Raw genomic sequence first — 20190 nt, 5'->3', positions numbered from 1 at the left:
CCGGGTGTTTGCAGTAAGAGTCAAAGGCCTCAACTATGTGCCAAAACTCTTACCCTTGGATAGCGAATTTTTCAGGGTGGCTGATGTTGCAGCCATAATGAGGGAGCCTAGGGAAATGTGTGGCCCTGGAGCTGATTCTCTATAGCTTAGCCCCCGCACCCTCTCTCTGTTTGCCAGATATCCAGGTATTTGAGCTGAGGCTCCCTGTGGGGCCTGATATCGCCCCCCTGGCCCGGGTACTCGTATACACCACTTTACCCAGCGGGGACGTTATTGCCAATTCCGAAGATTTCAAGATTGAAAACTGCTTTGCCAATAAGGTGAGCATCCGGTTTCTATAACTCGCATTCACCTCATGGACAATGGCCCACCTGTGGAACCTGGAATTGCAAATTTCAAGGAAGACTCAGGAAATGTTCAATGGCTCCATGAGCCCATCGGGCACTGACCATGGATCAGTAATTGAATATGAGAGATGAATGCACATCAGGAGTAATTTGCATAGGCAGAATTATAAGGGTGGAAGCAGAACTGACGTATGGGGGCGCTGCTGGTCATGTTTGAATTGCATTGGTCAGGGCTGAGGGGCATTGGCAGGGCTTTGTGGGGAGCCCAGGACTGGAATAGCGGGGGCTGCAGGGCAGAGTTCAGGGGCATTGACAGAGCTGTGTGCGGCGGTTCCAGGACTGGGCTGTGCTGCGAGGCAGAGTGTGAAGGTACCTGGAGAAGTAGCTCCTCTAACTCCTTTCCTGGCATTGCAGGTTGACTTGCATTTCTCTCCGGACAAGGGCCTCCCCGCCTCCGACACTCACCTCCGGATCGGAGCCTCCCCGGGCTCCCTGTGCGCCGTCCGTGCTGTGGACAAGAGCGTCCTCCTCATGAAGCCTGAAGCCGAGCTCTCGCCCAGCTCTGTAAGTGCCAGCCTGGCCCAGTGATCAACAGGTGCAAGAGCTGGTCTTGTCTGGAAAGTGCCAAGAATCACTCGTGAGAGCTAGGGCAGAGCAGTCTGTCTGTTATTGTAGGGTCCCTCATCAGCACAGGGGCTGTGCCCACTGCTTGATCTATGTAGGGCCCTCATGAAAACTATTGCTGCACCCAGTGGTTTATAGTTCTGGGGCCACTTGTGAGGACACAACCACACATACTGATTTATTACTGGAGGGCCACTGGTGAGCACTGGTCAGCACACACTGGGTTATTATGGAAAAGTCAGTGCTGAGCCTTGGAGTCAGACATTCTGCTCTGTTACTGTAGGGTTTGTTATTGTAGGGTCAACCTTGGTAACTGGGATTGCACGCACATGTGTGTTAGTTTAAAGCTGTCTGTGATCACTAGGGTGGCACACGCTGGTTTATTATTATTGGGCCTGTGGTCACTGACATCAAGGCGTGTCCCCGCAGGTGTATAATTTGCTCCCAGTGAAGGAGATCAGGGGTTATAATTACCGAGAGCACCATTTGGAGGAAGAAGACAATAACCCTTGTGTGAAACTCGACAACGTCATTATAAACGGATTCATCTATGGACCCATTTCTCCTGACGGTGAAGGGGATGCCTACAATGTTCTCAAGGTGAGCGCCACATCTCCCTTTAGTGTGTGAAATCGCTGTTAGTTCAGAAGATTTCCCCACCATGTTCTTGGGTGAGCAAACTCCTGTCATATCCCATAGGTGCTGTCTGAGCGCACTTAGCTGGGTGCTCGTTAGCCAGCACATTCGAGGTAATAACGAAAGCTGGGCCAGGAAACCCCAGATGGGAACCCCCCAGCATTGAGGATTAAATGCCTCTCTCAACCACTGAACTCTAGAGGTTTCCCATCACTAATTTAAACATGACAAGGAGACATTCTAACAGCTGGGGCACAGAAATAGAGCCCAGAAATGGGCGACTCTGTCTCTGCAGCCATTTTGTCAAAGAGATCCTGTCCCACACGCTCTCTATCCCATCTATGTAGGTCTCTGTGAAGTGCCAGTCTCCATTTTATTTACACACGCACTCGCAGAGATGTGCAGAGTGCCGCTCTGAGCCAGCACCCAGGGTAATTACCCAGCCCCAGCTAGTGAGGGTTTGGTGTCCTGCGGGATTTCAGGTTTGTTCCCAGTGGGACTTGCTCCCAAATCAGCCAAACCCCAGCATACCTGACAATGGGACTGCTAGGCATCTCAGCAGAGAGGCAGGGGATGGACTGGGGCAGAGAGACTGAACTCCCTCCAGGGCAGGGCCGAGGCAAGCCGGCAGGGGCTGAGTGCACGGCGCAAGCTTGCACTGCTCATGCCTCTGATGAACCTGCTCTGAGGACACACAGGACGTCCATCACCAGCTGCTGGTCCGGCGCCTTTCACTGACCTAGACCTCGCCCTTCGCTTCCCACCAGCCACACTGGCATTGACCTCTCAGGCCTTAGTGTCTGCTCTTGCAATGACCCATCCCTGCACTGTGATAAGCCCGTCACATACCGATCCAGTCCAGACGGCACGTTTATCTCCCGACGTATGGTTTACTTTACCGCATGGCTGTCTGGGTTATCTTTTTACAGGCGATGGGTTTAAAAGTCTTCACCAGCACCAAGGTCCAGAAGCCCAGACTCTGCATGGAGAGAATGTACAGTAGAACATGTGTACCTGAGGTGGCTGGTATTAGCGGTAAAAGAGCTTGCTTTGTTTTACCCTGCTTATACCCCCCGTTAGGTGCGTTTCCTGCTCCCCTCCCTTTCACCCTCTCCTCTGCATGGAAATTAGACCAATTCGACCAGACTCTGATCTCAGCTATGCTGGCCGAAATCCACTAACGTCAGTCCTGAAATAGGAATCTGGTCCATTTCCACCTGCTTGCTCCACCTGCTTGCTCCACCTGCTGGCTAACCTTCCACCAGCTAAGGAAATATGCACTGTTGTAACTACACTGATGCAGTGGCAGCTTGCACCTCCTAATGTAGATTTGTTGCACTGGCAAAAAACAGCAGCTAAATCTTGTTGACTTTGGTTGCAGCTCTCTCAACCTGGAACAGGATCATTTCCACTTCCAGGTTTTCACCTTCCAGCAAGTGCTAGAGAAAAAAACTAAGCAGAAAGAGAGACAGGTTCAATGGGGAGGGAGTGTGAACCCAGGGAGAGAGTTTAGGATTGGGAAGCAGGAAATATGTTCTCCATTCTCAGCTGTCCCATCAACTTGACCTTGGATGAATCATTTCACTTCTTTGTGCCTTAATATTCCTATCTGTAAAAGGGGACTAATTATACTTACACAACCTTGTGAAGAGCTCTGAGATTAGATGGCTAAATATTAGTGTTAATTATGCTCTCAGTTAACTAGTGGAAATGAAGAGTAACCAGATCAGATTACTGACCCTCTAATCCAATGTCCCCATTCCTACTGTAGAACATCAGACTACTGGTCTATATATGGCAGCGTCCTGCCTCCTGACCATATTGGATCAGCACTGTCGTCTTTCTAGCGCAAGGTCCCTCTTCAGACAGTGGCCAATGGTGGCTGCTTCAGAGGAAGATGGAAAACCTCTGTATTACACCTCACTGTGCTATGGGGCAAATTTCTTCCTGATCTATGGCTGGATATCAGCTTATGCCCTGAAGCACGAGGACTGATATCCCGGATCATCTGAATCCTAGCTGGTGTCACTAGTGTTTCTGCTACTCTTAGTCATATACAGACACAGGATTTTTTTCTGTGAAACTCACTGAACTATTTGCATCTATAACGGCTTGGGGCAGTGAGTTCCACCAGTTAATTCCATTTGAAGTGGATATAGCCAGGGCTCTGAGGGCTGCTTCAATGCAGTTATTATGTCTGGGCTTCCCATATCCTCCATGATTGGTGGAGTTGGAATAAACATGTTCATTCATCCATACCACCCCTATAAGAAGTGCAGAAGTCTTTAGAAAATGGACAGTGCTGAGCTCATAATAGGGCAATAGAGATGTTTTTTCAATGGCTTCTAAAGAAGTTCAGAAAAGACAGCTGATGACATTGGGAGAGTGGGGTGGGGAAGGGAGTAATTGGTTGCAAGCAAAGATAGGTTTAAGTTTGGGTCTGAATTTGAAAAGAGCGGGTTTCAAATCTAGGGTTTAGAATCCAATCTGTCACTAACTGGAAACAAAGTGCCATGATATAGAATGGGGTCTAACATATCACCTTTCTCTCCCTTACCTCCTCCAACATCTAAAGCGGGGCTCTCATATGAGGCAGATACCTTAGTTGGTGGCATGATGGAAAATCTCATTCATGGCCCAGTGGAGACAATCCGGAAGTATTTCCCTGAGACGTGGATTTGGGATTTAGTTCCAGTGAAGTAAGTGATGTTTAGGGGATGTGGTGAGTGTGGTCAACTGGGTTACACAGACTCTCAGAAGAAGTTGCTCAGACACCATGAGATGTGCTTATATCCTTCTGTGATAGCTGGAGTACCTTTTGTAGATAGACTAGAGAGAGACAAGCATGAGGGATGGATAGGCAGGTAGAGGAAAGACAGGAAGTAAGTTAACTAGTTCTACTAATACACCACAGTGACTCCTTCTCCTCTCAGTAACTGGGAGACAATTGTGTGGATCTCAATGGACAATCCCCTGTTGTGTGTGTGTGTGTGTGTGTTTGTTTGTGTGTGTCGGAGGGAGGTGTAATTTCTTTTTGGTCCCAGCTCTGGCGCAGAAGTCGCTATTAGCTATGCATCTCATCCTTTTCTGTATCTGTGTGTCCTGAGGGATTTTCTGTTCACCGTGGAACCCCAACCCCAGTTTTGTTATTTGGATGATTCTTCTGCGGAGCTGGATGTAGGATAGGATGGGAGGAAGTGTTCTGCGGTGAGCCTACAATAACCAACCAGCATGCACACCCCCAGTGCTCCCAAGGCAGTTACAAAAGTGGGGGAGGGGGTGTTCATTCAGGATGTTGTGAGGGACACAGTTGTTTCCCCCAAAGCTAGGAAAGCTCCCCCCATCTCCTTGTTCTTGTTTTGTCACCAGGTCTGTCGGAAGTGCTGATTTGGCCGTGACCATCCCCGACACCATCACAGAATGGAAAGCCAACGCGTTCTGCACTTCAAGTGACACTGGCTTTGGCCTGTCCCCAACCGTGTCCCTCAGAGACTTCCAGCCCTTCTTCGTGGAGCTCACCCTGCCCTACTCTGTGGTGCGCGGCGAGGCCTTCACACTAAGGGCCACTGTCTTCAACTACCTGACCCGCTGCATCAGGGTAAGGGACACTCGCAGCTTTGCTCAGCAGGGGCCAGGGAGGAGACCACATGGGCCAGTTGCAACATGGCTTCCCATCCAAGGGAGGCAGCTGATTGGCCCCTAGGAAAGAGTCTTATTACAGTGGAAAGAAATGGGTGATGGAAAGGAGGAATCTGATTGGCTCCTAGGTGTGTGTTACTATAGGGGTACAGAGTGGGCGTTATGAAAGAAGAAATCAGTTTGGCTGACAAAGGTTTGCGAGCTGCAGATATACCTGACACCAACTTCCTGTGTGGCTGAAGGCACCTGGCCTTAGACCTCCTGTGTCTATCTCATGACCCCATGGTAAGCAAGGTACCTGGGGTGACCACACACTGTGCATCACCCCTTACTCTAGTGGAGACTCCAGGCTTCCTGGAATGGACACATGTGCTTGGCCTTTGGCCTCACGCCGCACAACACCCCCTGCTGCACTACAGCCGCTGGGAAACTCGCTGGCCTGTTGCATCCATGGAAACGGCACTGACTCTTTAGCCCCACTAGCCTGCAGTGTATTCCTGCTCCAGCACAAGGGACTGGAGGGGACTCAGGAAGGAGGTCCCTGCAAAATTGTGGTGACTTTTCTCTCAGCTTTTATTTAAATGGGTTTCATTCTAGATAAAGTGAAGCGGGAACAAGCTTTACAGTGTTAAGGGCCCCCAAGGCCCTCTCATCCGCTTCCCCATCCCTTTCCTGCCCTTCGCTACGCTCACTGATGGTCCCCAATTCTGTTCCCTCTCAGCTACTCCCAGATAAACCCCCGCCCCCCATTGCCAGCACTTCCCCTCCTCCCCTAACAAGACACCAGAGGGCTCTCAGACTCATACCAAGGTGGTAAATTTGGGGTCACCACTTTGTCTTTATTCCCACAACTGGTCCCGGGTCCCTCAGGCCCTGCAATCACCTGTTTCTTCAGAGCCATGCACCCAACTCTCTGCCCATCCTCAGTCTCCTGCACCTCCCCAAACCTCGGTACCCCTCAGCTTTCCCCACCTCAATCCCTGCCCCACCAAATCCCTGTGGCCCCCAAACTCCCTGCCCCCTCTCCTCCCCTGCACTGTCCCATCTCCATTTACCCCCAAACCCTTCAAACCCCTCTCTCTCTCCCTGCCTGATGGCACCTCTCTGTACAATTGACAGGTCAGCATCTCACTGGCTCCATCTGATGACTTCCGGGCTACCCCTGTGGAGAAGGAAGAAGAATCTTATTGTCTCTGTGTGAACAGACGGAAAACAGTGTCTTGGGCTGTGACCCCAAAATCTCTGGGTAAGGGACCTGGCAACTCCAAAATCTCGGATCAGGAACTAATGGATGGCTCCAAAACCACTGTGAAAGGGACCAAGTGGCACTGAAATTTCTGGATAAGATTTCTGGTGGCTCCAACCTCTCTGGAAGGGACTGATCCGCTGTGAAAGGAGGAAGGCTGGCCTTGTGGCTGAGGCACTGGACTGGACTCAGGAGACCTGGACTCAGTGTCCAGCTCTTGGGCAAGTCAGTGTCCCTGTGCCTCAGTTTCCCCATCTGACTACTGCGATGGGGGCCATATAAATACCTGGATTGACAGACTGGTTGGGTCTGAAATTTCTGGAAAAGGAAGATGATGGCTCTGAAACCATGCAGGGGTCTGGGCGGCAGAATCTGAAGAACAGACCCTGCAGTCCCCTCCTCTCCATCTTGCCCAGCCCCATTCGATGTAGCCATTGGAGTCTAGGGGTTGGAACTAAGGCTGCCGCAGAGCTGTGCTAAAGTGCTAACCTACATGTGACTTGAGACTTGACCCTCTTTAGAGAGGTTTCCATGTAATCAAAGCAAAACACCAAGCGAATGACACTGACACCTCTGTAGCTGCAGTGACTGGCAGAACACTTATCCTTCTTTGTTTCAGGTAATGTGGATTTCTCAGTGAGCACTGAGGCCCTGAAGACAGATCTGCCCTGCGGGAACGAGGTAGTGGAAACCCTGGACAAAGGGCGTAAGGACACGGTGATCAAACAGCTGTTAGTGGAGGTAGGTGGGCTGTTTGGTCTCTGTGGTGTAGAGAAGCCATGATAACTTACTGCTGTGTCGTGACAACTGATGTAATGCTGCAGGTCTTCTTGGTTTTATAGGGAAGCCATAATGACTTAATATGATCGCAGCAATAACACGTTCTCTAATGCTGTAAAGGGAAGCAGCGATAAGTCCCTATATTAGCCAATATAAACTGTAATACTGCATAACTTCTTACAGTAAAATACTGGTATCTTGTTACACCATGAGATTGAAATAATCAGCAAAGCCATGTCTTTGGGGGCAGTAAGCATGACTTTTAGGTTTTGTCCATAACAAGTCATGGGATCGAGCCCTCAGCAGTGTAGATTGGCATAGCGCCATTAAATTCAATGCAGCTCTGCAGATTTACATTAGCTGTGGACGTGGATCGTGGTCCTTGTAAATAGAGCTGTGCAAATAACTGGTTTTTTGGTTTGCTGGCCAACTGAAAAATCAAAAAAAGAACAGTTTTGGGTCAACCCAAATGAAAATGTTTCAGGGTTTTTTGATGAACCAAAATGGACAAAAAAAATGTAGTTTTAAGTCCAACAAAAAGTTTGATAACGACCTGACATGAATCATACTGTTGTTTTTTCAAATTGTTTTACTTTTTTTCAACATAAAATTAAACTAAAATTTTAAAAAGTAATATTGAATTGAAAAATCAAAATATTTTGTTTAGAAAATGTCAAAACAAAATGTTTTGATTTTTTTAACTGAAACAATTTGGTGAATTTAGCACAAATGTGAGAAATGTTTTTGTCGATCCGAAGCTGCATTTTACTGCGAAAAACAAGCTTTTCCAAAAAATTTCTCCCAGATCTACTTGTAAACCCTGCCGGCCCATTCCCAAACAGGACACTTCCAGGAACTGTAACAAATCTTGTGCTGTATGTGACCAGTGTAGTGGAATATGGGACAGTGCCTTCATTTTAAAACATTTGTGAATGATTAGTAAATTATCATTATTTATTTTAAATCATTTAATTGCAAACAATTAAAAAGTGCTCAAGGTAATGTGATCCAATGATTTTTTTGCATATTTTTCTATAAATGTTTGTCTCTTACAGTATTTTGTGATGAGGAACCCCTGGCTTTTCACCTTTTTTTTTTTTTTTTTTTTGACATGACACCCAGACAGCATAAACAATATCTCATAATATAAACATCCATGGCTATTCTATGTAATAGGGAAGTAGTGATAACTTGTTACATGTCTGATCAGAGCAATATCACGTGATAGAGGTGGCCATTCCTCTCTCCATTATAGGAAAGCACTAATCATTTTTAAATTGTGTGATGTAAGCAGTAACACGTGATCTAATACTGCAGCTCCTCTCTGCGTTACAGAAATGCATCCCACCTTTTTCAGCAAGGCAAAGATATGATTCACATTATTGTATCAACCCAGAAAAAACAACTCTGTAAGCTTCAAGGTAAGAATGAGTCCTGTGGCCAGTCCTGGGTGCCACGCTTTAGGAAAAACATGAGCAAACTGGCGTGAGGACAGCAACAAAAATGATAAGAGGTTTAGAAAACCTGATCTATATGGAAAGGTTGAAAGAATTGAGCATGTTTAATCTAGAGAAGGCTGAGGGGGAACAAGATAACAATCTTCAAATATGTTACTCTTGGGAGAATTCTGCACCATGTCGTCTGCAGATTTCTTTGGTTCCCCACAGAAAAATGACTTCTGAGGGGAAGCAAAGGGAAGTGCAGTCACTCCCCCGTCCCTGGTGGCCTGGAGCACCTGGAGGAGACGTAAATCAGCATGGTGGGGGGCAGGGAGGGCTGGGCGGGCAGGTGAGCGAGCAAGTGAATGAATGAAAGAGACTCTGTCCCTCTGGCTAGCCATTGTGACAGGCCTGGCGTGGAGGGACAGGGCTCTGGGGTGTTTGGAGGAAGACATGAGGCAGGCTCTGTCCCCTGAGGCAGAGCATAATGTAGCAGCCTGCCTGCTTAGTTGTTCCCATTCTTAGTGAATTGTTCCCATTCTTAGTGAATTGTTCCCATTCTTAATGAATTCCCCCAGGAGCATCAAACAGGTGTAAAAGTTTTAAGGCTTCTTTACTTTGCCAGAGTGGTGTAAAGAAGCCCTATTGTAAATGACAGTATGGCCTTATAAATGCTTATGGTGCTTGACTGATTAGAACTGGTCTAAATTTTTGGACTGAAACATTTTCCTATCAAAATGTACATCATTAACTGTTTACTTCTGACCTTTCTGGAGAGGGACAGTAGCCAATATAAACTATAAGTTTGATTCCCCAGCCCTCACTTGCTCTTCAGTTCCCTATCATGTAATATGAACATATGGCTGCATATAACATTGTTATATCTTGACTAATAACTAGAAATAAAGGGTCAAGCCTAGCTACATTACTATTAGACAAAGAGGATTTGGGGATTTCCTCCAATGATCCCTACTTCTATTCTCCATCCATTGTATTGTAGTTTAAATAAATTTCCAAAATAATTGAAACCGGTGTGATTATATTGCGTTATTTTGACACATAAAATATGTTGAATTTTAATATATTGTATGTAGAATTTTTAAAGTTTTGGTGCAGAATTCGCCCAGGAATAGTATGTGCTAGAAAGAGAATGGTGATCAATTGTTTTCCATGTCCACCAAGGACAAGAAGTAATTGGCTTAGATTGCTGCAAGGGAGATTTAGGTGAGATATTAGGAAAAACTTTCTAACTATAAGGGTGGTTAAGCACTGGGACAGCCGTGGCGTAGCTAACATGGGACATTTGGGTGGGCCCCGACTTTGGGTGGGCGGGCAATGATGGGGAAGAGGGGGAGCAGGAGGGATCGAGGTCCCATCTCCTCCAACTGGCCTTGCGGGGGGCGATGGATGCTCTGGCCAGGGGCTCCCAGAGGTCTCACAGGTGCACCCAGCTCTGGAAGGAGATGCTACTCTCCAGCGCTCACAGCTCCTGGCACCCATCCCGTCCCACCGCCCCATGCCGGGCAAAGCTCCTTGAGATGGCACGGCAGGCCGACCTTTTTTGAGGATCTCCTCTGCCACCGCCGAGCCACCCACTCACCCGCCCACCCTCCTCCTGCTGCTGCACGGCACGTGCATCTGGCACTCCGCTGCTGTGCCACTGCTGTCCCTCTCCCTCCAGCTGGCCGGGGCTGTGTGTAATGCATCCAGCATGCAGGGTCCTCCAGGTCTGGGTGGAGCTAGTGCTAGGGCTAGAGCAGAGCCGGGGCTGGGGGGTCGACCTGGATGCTAAGTTGGTGAAGAAAGAGAGGGAAAGCCCAATTTTCCAAATATTTGGCAAATATTTACCACCTGGCAAAAGTTGGAAAACAATTATAAAAAGGGGGAAAACCGACTATTCTCAGAAGAAAATTTGCAGGGGAGGGGTGTGTTCCAAAAACTAAAAATGTTTTGACTAAACCCTCTTTTTTCACAACATTTAGTTCCTGCATTTTAGTCAGAATTGTTTTGGTCATCTCAATAAATAACAGGGCTTCTTCTTTAGCTCAAGCCATGGGGGTCTGGGCCTTTGGAGCAGGAGGAGCTAAGTTCTATCCCTACTGTAGCCCTACAGGACTAATTGGCCACAGTGTGTAATGGTGAATTTCTAGGTGGCCCTGCAGTGACTACAATATGTCATTTCAGGGCACTGAGCGCTTTGGCCCGGACCCAGCAAAGCTTGCTTTACTTTAGGCACATGACTTGTCCCATTGACCTCAGACAGCCTTAAAGTTAAACACTTGGCAGGATCGAGCCCCTACATCCCTTCATTAGCATCACAGCATATTATCAGCACCAGCACATGGTGTAAAGCTGGAAGTTCTCTCTGCGTAACAAGGAAAGTCCACGTTTTACGGTGTTCTAGCAGCAACTAATCACCCATGGTAGAACACTGCAATATCCTCCCCTGGGGAGTGAGGAGGCAATAACTTGTTAGTACCAATTTCCAACTATTATCTGCTGGCTTCATGAGAATTATTATTACATGAGAATTTGCAAGTCTCCCTCTTTCTCTGATTCATGCCCTGCTCTTTCTTTCTTTCTTTCTTTCTTTCTTTCTTTCTTTCTTTCTTTCTTTCTTTCTTTCTTTCTTTCTTTCTTTCTTTCTTTCTTTTACCCAGCATTTTCTTCTCCCCATCTCTCTCCATCACCCCGGCCAGATGTTTTTGCCACCAGGTGCTCAGTGTCTCTGCAGGTTCTCACCTTTCTCATTTTCCTTCCCCTTCCCTTTTCCTCCCCAACCCGAAGCCTGAAGGGTTTGAGAAGGAAACGACCTACAACTTCCTGCTCTGTGCAGCTGGTAAGAGTCCCACCCCTCCTGACCTGCCTCTGCAAAAGGAAGTGTGGAAACCCCAGATGTCCAAGGGGAAGAGCAAACTAGAAGCAGTAATATGGAACTGAGAAAGTGGGACACCTCCAGCTGGTTAACAAGGAAACGTTTCCTAACACTGAAGGGCTGGAATGCCCCCAAGGGAAGGGCTGGAAGCATAGGTCTTCGGGAATGGTTCCTGGGGGAATGGGCTAGATTAGGGTTACCATATTTTAAGTGTCCAAAAAGAGGACACTCCACGGGGCCCCGGCCCCACCCCAACTCCGCCCCCTCCCCTGAACGCTTTGTCCCCCTGCCCTTCCCCCTCCCCCTCCCCTGCTTCCCGTGAACATTTGATTCACGGGAAGTCTGAAGCAGGCAGGCAGCAGGTAAGCTGGGGCTGGGGCTGGGGTTGGGGGGTGCGGCCCAATCCCCGCCCCCCCCCCTCCCCCGGCTGAGCGGCTCCCTCCGGCGGCCAGCCGGCTGGCCCAGGCCAAGAGGCACCGCCACCCCGGCCCCGCACCGCTGGGCCCCGGCCCTCGGCCCCGCACCGCCGGCCCCAGCGGCTCTGGCCCCCAGCCAAGCACGGCCGGCCCCTCCCTCCCTATTTGCCCGGACCTGTCCAGCTTTTTGGGATTTCCTCCCGGACGGGGATTTGAGGCCCAAAAATCCGGACATGTCCGGGAAAATCCGGACATATGGTAACCCTAGGCTAGATGGGATTTAATGGGGCTTTCCCCTTCTTGCACTCTCTGATTCCATGGAGTGAAATTACAAACTGGAAGGTGCCAGAGAAAGAGCTGGAGACTGCAGTTCCCTTGTCTCACCAGGTGGTGGCACCTCGCTCCATGTGAAGGGCTGGGATGGCGGGTGAGGGGATCCACACCTGAGAGGGGAGTTGGGGATGGGTGGGGGGTTCACTATAAAGCTATGGAGGAATGGAGCTGCTAAAGGCAGGGAGCCCCTGTGCAGTGCCAGGGGAAAGACAGCAGCAGGGGCAGTGTCCCAGCTCCTGTGCTGGGGCCTGGTCACCGCTACACGGGGGGATTTTACTACAATCCCATCTATGTCACTTTTCCCCAGGAAAGACAGTGCCTCAGCCAGTGTCCCTGAAGCTCCCAGAGAACGTGGTGCAGGGCTCGGCCAGAGCCTATTTCTCAGTGCTGGGTAAGTGAGGCCGTCCGAAGAGCCCGGCTTTGGGTGCTGTTGCCGTCCCTTCCCCGTGCCTGATGTTAGTGGTCTTTCCACCCATTCCACTCCTCACCCCGTTGTGCACCCGTCACAGCCCCTCCATTTATCCCCCAGCTACCCACTGCTGCAGTCTCTTGCTAGCACTTCACCCCTTTTTCTCTCTCCTTCCCCTGTCTCTGCCTCTGGGCCCACGTCTCTAGCAATTCGTCCAGCCTAGTGCTTCCATCTGTCCTTCCAGCAGCACGCCCTTCACTTTGCCTTTCATGTGTCCCTTCTCTGTCTCCTTCTTTCTCTGTGTATCTCTCTCTCTTTCCCTCCTATTGCCTGTGATCTCACAAGCCTGTTATGGATGTCTCACAGTAGCATCCTTGCTCTGTGATGCACTCTGCCTCCGCAGGCCGGCTCTGGGCCACACTGACTCCCTGTATCTCCATCCCCAGGCGATATCCTGGGCACAGCCATGCAGAACCTGCAGCAGCTCCTCCAGATGCCCTTCGGCTGCGGGGAGCAGAACATGGTCCTGTTTGTCCCCAACATCTACGTCCTGGACTATCTGAATAAGACGGGGCAGCTGAGCGAGGAGACCAAATCCAAGGCCATCGGATACTTAGTCAGCGGTGAGAAGGGACGGGGCTTTTGTTTCTTCACTTGCTCCCTTCCAAGGTTGTGCTGGGAGCTTTTTGTGTCTGCCTTGCTCAGATAATGCTCCAACTGGGAAGGATAGACAGACTGAGGGGACCACCTGTCTCTTGGGTGGGAGAGGGAACGCACTTGTACCTTCTCAACCCTGTCATCCCATTGCTCTCCAGTGTGTGAGCCCAGTGGTAATTCACTCTTACCCAGCAAACCAGACTCGGGTCCTCAGATGGTCTATAGGCCTTTCCTAGCCACCAGTGTATTGGCAGCACCGTCACAACTGACCCCTCGTCATTCACCTTTGAACCAGGGCCTCTGACACCCTTCCCCCTCACCCCGCACCAGAGGTCAGAGGTTCCCTTTCCCAGGAGCTACTCCGAGTAGTTACTTCATTAATGGTTGGTGTTACAATTGATCGCTTCCCAACAGGGGGCGCCATAGCACATTAGCATGCTTAGATCTAGGGTGACATCTAGGAACGTAGAGAACTCTACTCTCTGGAAGTGCTTGATGGGAGAAGATGGGTCCATGTGGATGAATGATACAGCCTGGGTGCTGCACTGCACTGGGTGCATTTCTGCTGATGACATGCAAGGCGGAGAAGAGCTGGGTTGGTTCTGCACGTCTGGCAGCAGTAAATGGAGCAAAACCTGGGTTTAAGCCTTGTTTTCACTAGGGGAGATGTGTCTATTTGTGACACATTTAGCCGACTTGTAGTTTTAATACATGTTAGTTGATCAAGGTAAACTCTAGGCTCCTCGCTAAGGTTAACTCAACCAGCTAACATGTGTGAAACTACAAGTGCCTTGTCTGTGTTAGGATTGAAACACGTGTTAGCTAGCAATGTTGGTAATGCTCCTTTATTCCTAATGTGGACATGACCTTTGCCAGTAAAGCCAGTAGCCATGACTCTGAACACACATGGGGCAGAGCTGCTGAGTGACAAGGGGCCTTTTCCACATAGTCACTTTTCAGAACAGCCCCAGTTTGGATCACACCTTTGATTATTCCTCATTCTCCATTTCTGCTCCACCCTGTTTTTAATGAGGGTTAGCAATCATTCAGAGACAGCCTTCCCATTTATTTTAGGTGCTGCAAAGGGATCCTTGAACCTGGTATAGGTGGCTAGTAGATGCACATCATAACCCTGTTGCCTGTACTTTCTTTTAACGCCTAACAGAAGACCCAGGCCTCTCTGCTGAGACACTGAGGCTGTTTTTAGGAATGGGAGGCCTGCCTGGTACAATTAAAGCAGGATGTTTGTGTGTAGACAGGGCTGAAAATTCTCTTTTCCTAGCTGGACTTTATTGCAGTAAAACCCAACTTCATTCTCCCTTTCAGGTTACCAGACACAGCTGAGTTACAAACACTGGGATGGCTCCTACAGCACATTTGGGCCACGTTATGGGCAATCAGGAACACCTGGTAAGATTTCAGTGCTACTGAATTCTTTCCCTTCTCTTGTTATAACCTGGAGCTTGCCCATTGTTAACAGGTGCTGATCATGAAGGGGCGGAGGAGAGGGGAGGAGCTCTAGAGCTGATGATGTGGGATAAGGCAACTATGAGAAGTGGTAGGGAAGGGAGATCTCCCTTAGTTCATATGCTAGAGGCCTGCGATTTTGGATTAATAACCATTTACAGCCATCTGATTCCCTGCTCAGCTCAGGTTAGAGCAGCCTGGGGGCTGTTCTAACTTGCTCCACGTGGTCACAGTCCCCTGAGGGTCATACGTCAGCTCGGTGTGTCCAGAACACAGCACACTCCAGCCACTCACTCTCTGTACTAGGGGCTATATGGAGAATGGCGTAAAAGTGCCGGCCAAAGATTCCCCTGCTGGGTGACTTGCTGGTAGTTTCAGCTCCCTTTGTGTTACCTGAGCAGGGTGCAGGGGTCAGAACAGGGCAGAGAATCCACCCAGAAGTCCTGATTGTGGATACTTGTCCTTTCTGAAATTATGTGTTTGACCCTCCGACGGAAAATTTAGCCACCACTGCCCTCAGGATAATGAGGTGGCTGGTAACTCAGGGTGGAGCCATCACAGCCCCTCAATGCTTAGTGCATGCCTTGCTCGGTGAAGAAACAGGTTCTGCAGGGAGTGGTGGGTGGGCAGCTCTGTAGGGGTTGCTCTTCCCTCTGCCACTACTGACTCTATTGCCCCAGTGTGGTGCTAGGGGGCGCTGTGCTGCAGGGAGCGGGGCGGGTGGCTCAGTAAGGGGCATTCTCCCTCTCAGTGCTGAGCCCAGTCTGATGCTAAGGGGTGCTGTGCTGCTGTTTTTATAATAAGAAAGTGCAGAGCCAGTGTCCTGGCCATTCCTGGTCAATGAAGATGCTGAGGACTGTTCTCCCAAGGGTTCTGGACAACCACCTTCTACCCCCTAAACTGTGCCCCGGCCGTTTGAAACCAATGAAGGAAGCTGGCTCACTTCCTGTCCTAAAACGGGCAGTTTTGCTGTGCCCTGTCAGACGACTGCTGGGTCTTGCCCCCAGGCTCTGCTGCATGTCAGTAGGTGGCTGAGTGAGATAATGGTTCCCAGGCCCATGGCCACCAGCTCTCTGGCCCCTGCTGCTTCCCCTCAGGCTGGCGATGCCCCAGGACCCCGTCCCCTCCAGCGAGCACAGGGCATGGGAGGGAGCTCTCACCGCTGTCCGCTCTCTGTCACAGGCTGACGGCCTTCGTCCTCAAGTCCTTCGCGCAGGCCCGCTCTCAGATCTTCATCGAGGAGAAGCACATCCAGGACGCCCTGGCCTGGCTCGCTGGCAAGCAGAAGGAAAACGGCTGCTTCCGCAGCTCCGGGACGCTCCTGAACAATGCCATAAAGGTGATGTATCCATCCAGCTGGCTTCCCATGGGCCTCATGGGACCCATACAGGACTCCAGTGACACGACGAAAGCCTGCAACTGTGCATGGGAACAGCTCAGCCACTGCAGCACATGGGGCTGGGGCAGGGGGCTTGGAGATGGGATCTAGCAAGGGAGGCAAGAGCGGGGGAGAACCATACTGTACATGGAGCGACCATGGGTAGAGGAAAGAAGAGGGGCAGATACCTGGAAGCTACCATAGTGTGGGAAAGACTGGGATGTAGAACGCCCCGGGAGGAGGAGCCAGTGGGCGGGGTTTCGGGGTTAATGCCTCTCTCTGTGGTTCCCTGCAGGGCGGGGTGGACGATGAGGTCACGCTCTCTGCCTACATCACCATCGCGCTGCTGGAGATTCCTCTGCCCGTCACTGTACATACCTGTAACCTCTCAAGCCACAGACAGAGCTGGGGACCCCCAAGTCACAGCCTCCCATCCCGAGAGAGAAGCCTTTAAAAAAGGGGGAAATCCAGTCAGAAAAGTCTTTAAATTAAGGTCCAAATCTGGAACTGGAATTTCCCTGCAGCTTCCCTTCCAGTCCAGGGCGCTGGTTCTGTCTCCTCTCTAATCCTTTTATATGATCTTTATTTAAAAACTTTTGAGGTGGCGTTTGCTTGATCCTCTCTTACAAGCCTACAGCTTAGAGTTTTACAGATATTTACAGATATTTAACACTTGGGTAAATAACACTTAACCCCTTGGCAGTTGGCACCAGCCAAATGGGTCCCCATCAAGGGCTGATTTCTGTTCTCCTTCAGTTAGGTCTGCTCCACACCCAGAAATCGCACTGGCAAAAGTTTCATCATCAGCGAGCAACTGAAAAGACTATATTGGTGCAGTGAGTTCACACTGGTCCAGTTGTGCCAGCGCGTTGTGTTCACCTAGTATCAGGCCAGATTGGCAAAAGTGTGGTGCGTTGTGGGTAGGCATCCCAGTGCCCTCTGTGCCACTTTCAGCAGCACTGCCTTGTGGGGAAATGTTGCTGTGTAGCTTTCGCTGTGCTTGTGGGAAATGTTCACTCGGCACGTGGGACAAGGTAGCAAGTAGCAGGAACAGCTGTGGCTGTGGAGAATGTGCTGACTGTGTAAAAGCCAGGCGGGCTTCCCATCACTGGGCCCTTGGTTCAAAAGTGCTGCCAGACAGTGTCTGCTAAAGGGAATGTTGCACTGTGGGACTGCAGTGGAAGGACCACTTACACTGGTACTGCCAGTGAGCATACACCTTACCACTGTGCTGATATAACTCCACTGACATGGGGCTTATGCCACTCCAGAAAAGGGAGTCAGTGTGCCCCCAGAAGTTGAGGATTTTTGTCAGTAGGCAAGTTGAGTGTGAACGTGTGCCAGGCTATGCCCAGAAAAACTGAGTTCTGTAACTTGAGTCTAGACCAGGCTTTAGATGTGTGGTGCTACTGGCTGCGGGCAGACAAGACAAGTGGATGTGGCCCAACATGGCCTGCTTGTTAACATTGTCCTGATGACATGGCAGCCAGTTCCCATCCACTGTCATTAGACTAACCTGATCCCCTGTATTTAATTGAGGAAAGTTGATGTCCTGATTAAGCCCTTCTCAGATAGAAGGAGTATAAACCCCAAAGGCATTTTGTTTTCAGGCTTTCCTGTCTCAAAACCAGCTGAACTCATTCCCTCTCTTAGCAGACACCAAGTGCTAGGAAGGTTCAGATCAAAACATTTTGAAAAGAGTTTCAAGCCACTGAAAATGGGACTGTCTGCTGGACTTTCCATTCTCAGCCATTGACGAAAACAGATGAACTGCCCTGCTGTGTATGCACCTGTGCACATTGGTATCCCTTGGAATGTCTTTATGGGAAATGTCTGATTCCAAACTTTGCTTCTCAAATGTTCCTAAGTGAGTACTGACCACAGGACAAATTTAAAGGGTCAGGTTCCCCAGTACACCATCGCCATTCACCAATCACTGGTTCGCTCTGGATGCTTAGTGCTAGCCTAGTGATGCAACGCAGCTGTAAACCAGCCACTACGCATTGCTGGAGTGGTGAAAGCGAGAGAGTGTCCTGGGGAATATGGCTCTGAAAGGTCAGTTATTGTTTAGAGTTACCTATGTGTCAGAAAGTCCGGAAAAAAATACTTCATAAAATGGAAAAAGTGCATATTGTTTCCTGCCTGCTGAGCTCACAGACTGAATTCACCTCCATGGTGACCTCTCCCTTCCCTCTCTCAGCCCATGTCTCTCTCCCCACACAGCACTCTGTGGTCCGTAACGCTCTGTTCTGTCTGGAGACGGCCGCAGAGCAGGGAGGAAACCACGTGTACACCAGGGCGCTACTGGCCTACGCCTTTGCCCTGGCGGGGAAGGAGGAGAAACGCAGGGCACTGCTGGACTCGCTTGACAAGGAAGCTGTGAAAGAGGGTGAGAGTTCCCGACGGGCCCTTCTCCTGCATCCCAGCCCACTGGCCCTACCTTCCCCACTTGTAAGGTGACCATGTATTGAGAATCATATACAGGTGCTCAGAGGGGAAACCACAGCAGGGGAAAGTTAGGAGGCACCAGGACCAGGCGGGAGAATGTCTTATTTGACATGAAGAAACAAGATTGAGAGAGAGGCAGCCCAGGCAGCCAGGACCGGCCCCCGGCACATTTCTGACCTCACAGCATGTTGTATCCCTGCCCTTTTAAACTGGATCATTGATTGTATCCTTCAGTATCCAATCTACCTATTAGGTAAAATGTCAACATTCCCTTTGTATTTGTCTCCCTTGCGTTTGCCCTTTCCCTTGTCCCTGCCTTCCCTCCATTTGCCCTCTTCCTCTACTCCGGAGCTTGTTAGCTTTTCCTCAGTTTGTTTCAGTCTGTTTTCCCCTTATCTATACTGTGAAATAACTGGTCTCTCCTTTCTTTTCCTTGTGCTCTCTTCCTCCTTCCCCCAAGTCTCCCAAACTCTCTCCTGCCTCCCATACCAAAAGCTCTCACATACACCCTACTTCCCAGCCCACAAAATCAAAGGCATACTGTCCTGGTATCTTGTACTCCACAAATCTCTCTCTCCCCACACACACACTGCAGCCTGCCCCAGGCACAAGCTAATGCACAAGCGCATGCAAGGTTGCCCCAGGATCCACTCACACACAGGCTCCTTCTCCCCCACCCGAAAGCCACTCACACACACACGCAGGCTGCCCCCAACCCTAGTGCACATGGGACTTGTTATGCAGGTTCCCAGCACACGCACACTCCATGTTTCCTTCCCATCACAACAGACACCTGGGTTCTCTGTCCCCTGCTCCAGCCCCCACAAACACAGATCCTCAGCCCCACACTCATAGGCCTCATGCAGGTGAGGAAACTCACTGTGTTAGAAAATGCATTAGCTGACACACTGCTAAAGACAACTCAGCACCTTGTCTAGACAGGATCAGCTGGGGTGAAAAACAGCAGCTGGTCGTGGCCAACCAAATCACATTAGCTGCCTGTAGCTCACCTGAGTGCACCCCATAGCCTAAATTTACAAATAGCAAATGAATTTATAAGCCCAGCCATCCCTGTCTATGCTAGGTGCCAAGTATTCTTGACCAGTGTGCTGCTTAATGCATTTTCTTTTCTAACACAGAGCATTTCCCCAGGGTAGATGGACCTTCAGGCCTTGTCTACCCTCAAAATTCATTCTGCTGTATCTGTACTGGTATAGTTAAAGTGGCGTGACTCCCCCGGTGTGGATACAATTATAGCAGTGTGAAGGTGTTCATACCAATAGAACTGTTCCCGTACAGCTCTACCAGTACAAGACACCTTTATGCTGGTATAACTGTGCCCAGACTAGAGGTACCAGTAGAAAAGTCACAGCCCTAACCAAAATAGTTGTAGTGGCACAAAATCTGTGTGTTGGCCAGGTCTTAGAAGCGTCTTTTCTCCCTTCCACCCTTCTTGAGTGTCTTTCCCCTCCTCCCCAACCATGTGTGCAGATTCT

The 20190-nt window shown here is 49.8% G+C and overlaps 1 protein-coding gene across 1 annotated transcript in view; it reads left to right on the top strand.

Moving 5' to 3' along the window:
- LOC101948139 (alpha-2-macroglobulin) overlaps positions 1-20190 on the top strand; it is a 43745-nt gene that overhangs the window by 8100 nt on the left and 15455 nt on the right. The window contains 16 exon segments of the mRNA XM_065584697.1: positions 178-320; positions 762-911; positions 1401-1571; positions 2537-2642; positions 4183-4306; positions 4977-5205; positions 6366-6492; positions 7112-7233; positions 11499-11550; positions 12643-12726; positions 13191-13367; positions 14728-14801; positions 14804-14811; positions 16051-16207; positions 16542-16616; positions 18470-18635. Of these exon segments, the coding sequence (XP_065440769.1) occupies positions 178-320; positions 762-911; positions 1401-1571; positions 2537-2642; positions 4183-4306; positions 4977-5205; positions 6366-6492; positions 7112-7233; positions 11499-11550; positions 12643-12726; positions 13191-13367; positions 14728-14801; positions 14804-14811; positions 16051-16207; positions 16542-16616; positions 18470-18635 (1965 nt within the window).

Source organism: Chrysemys picta, chromosome 1, assembly GCF_011386835.1.
Source record: "Chrysemys picta bellii isolate R12L10 chromosome 1, ASM1138683v2, whole genome shotgun sequence".
NCBI lineage: Eukaryota > Metazoa > Chordata > Testudines > Emydidae > Chrysemys > Chrysemys picta.
Note: the sequence above shows the minus strand (reverse complement) of the source record. Positions and strands in the feature narration are given on the sequence as shown.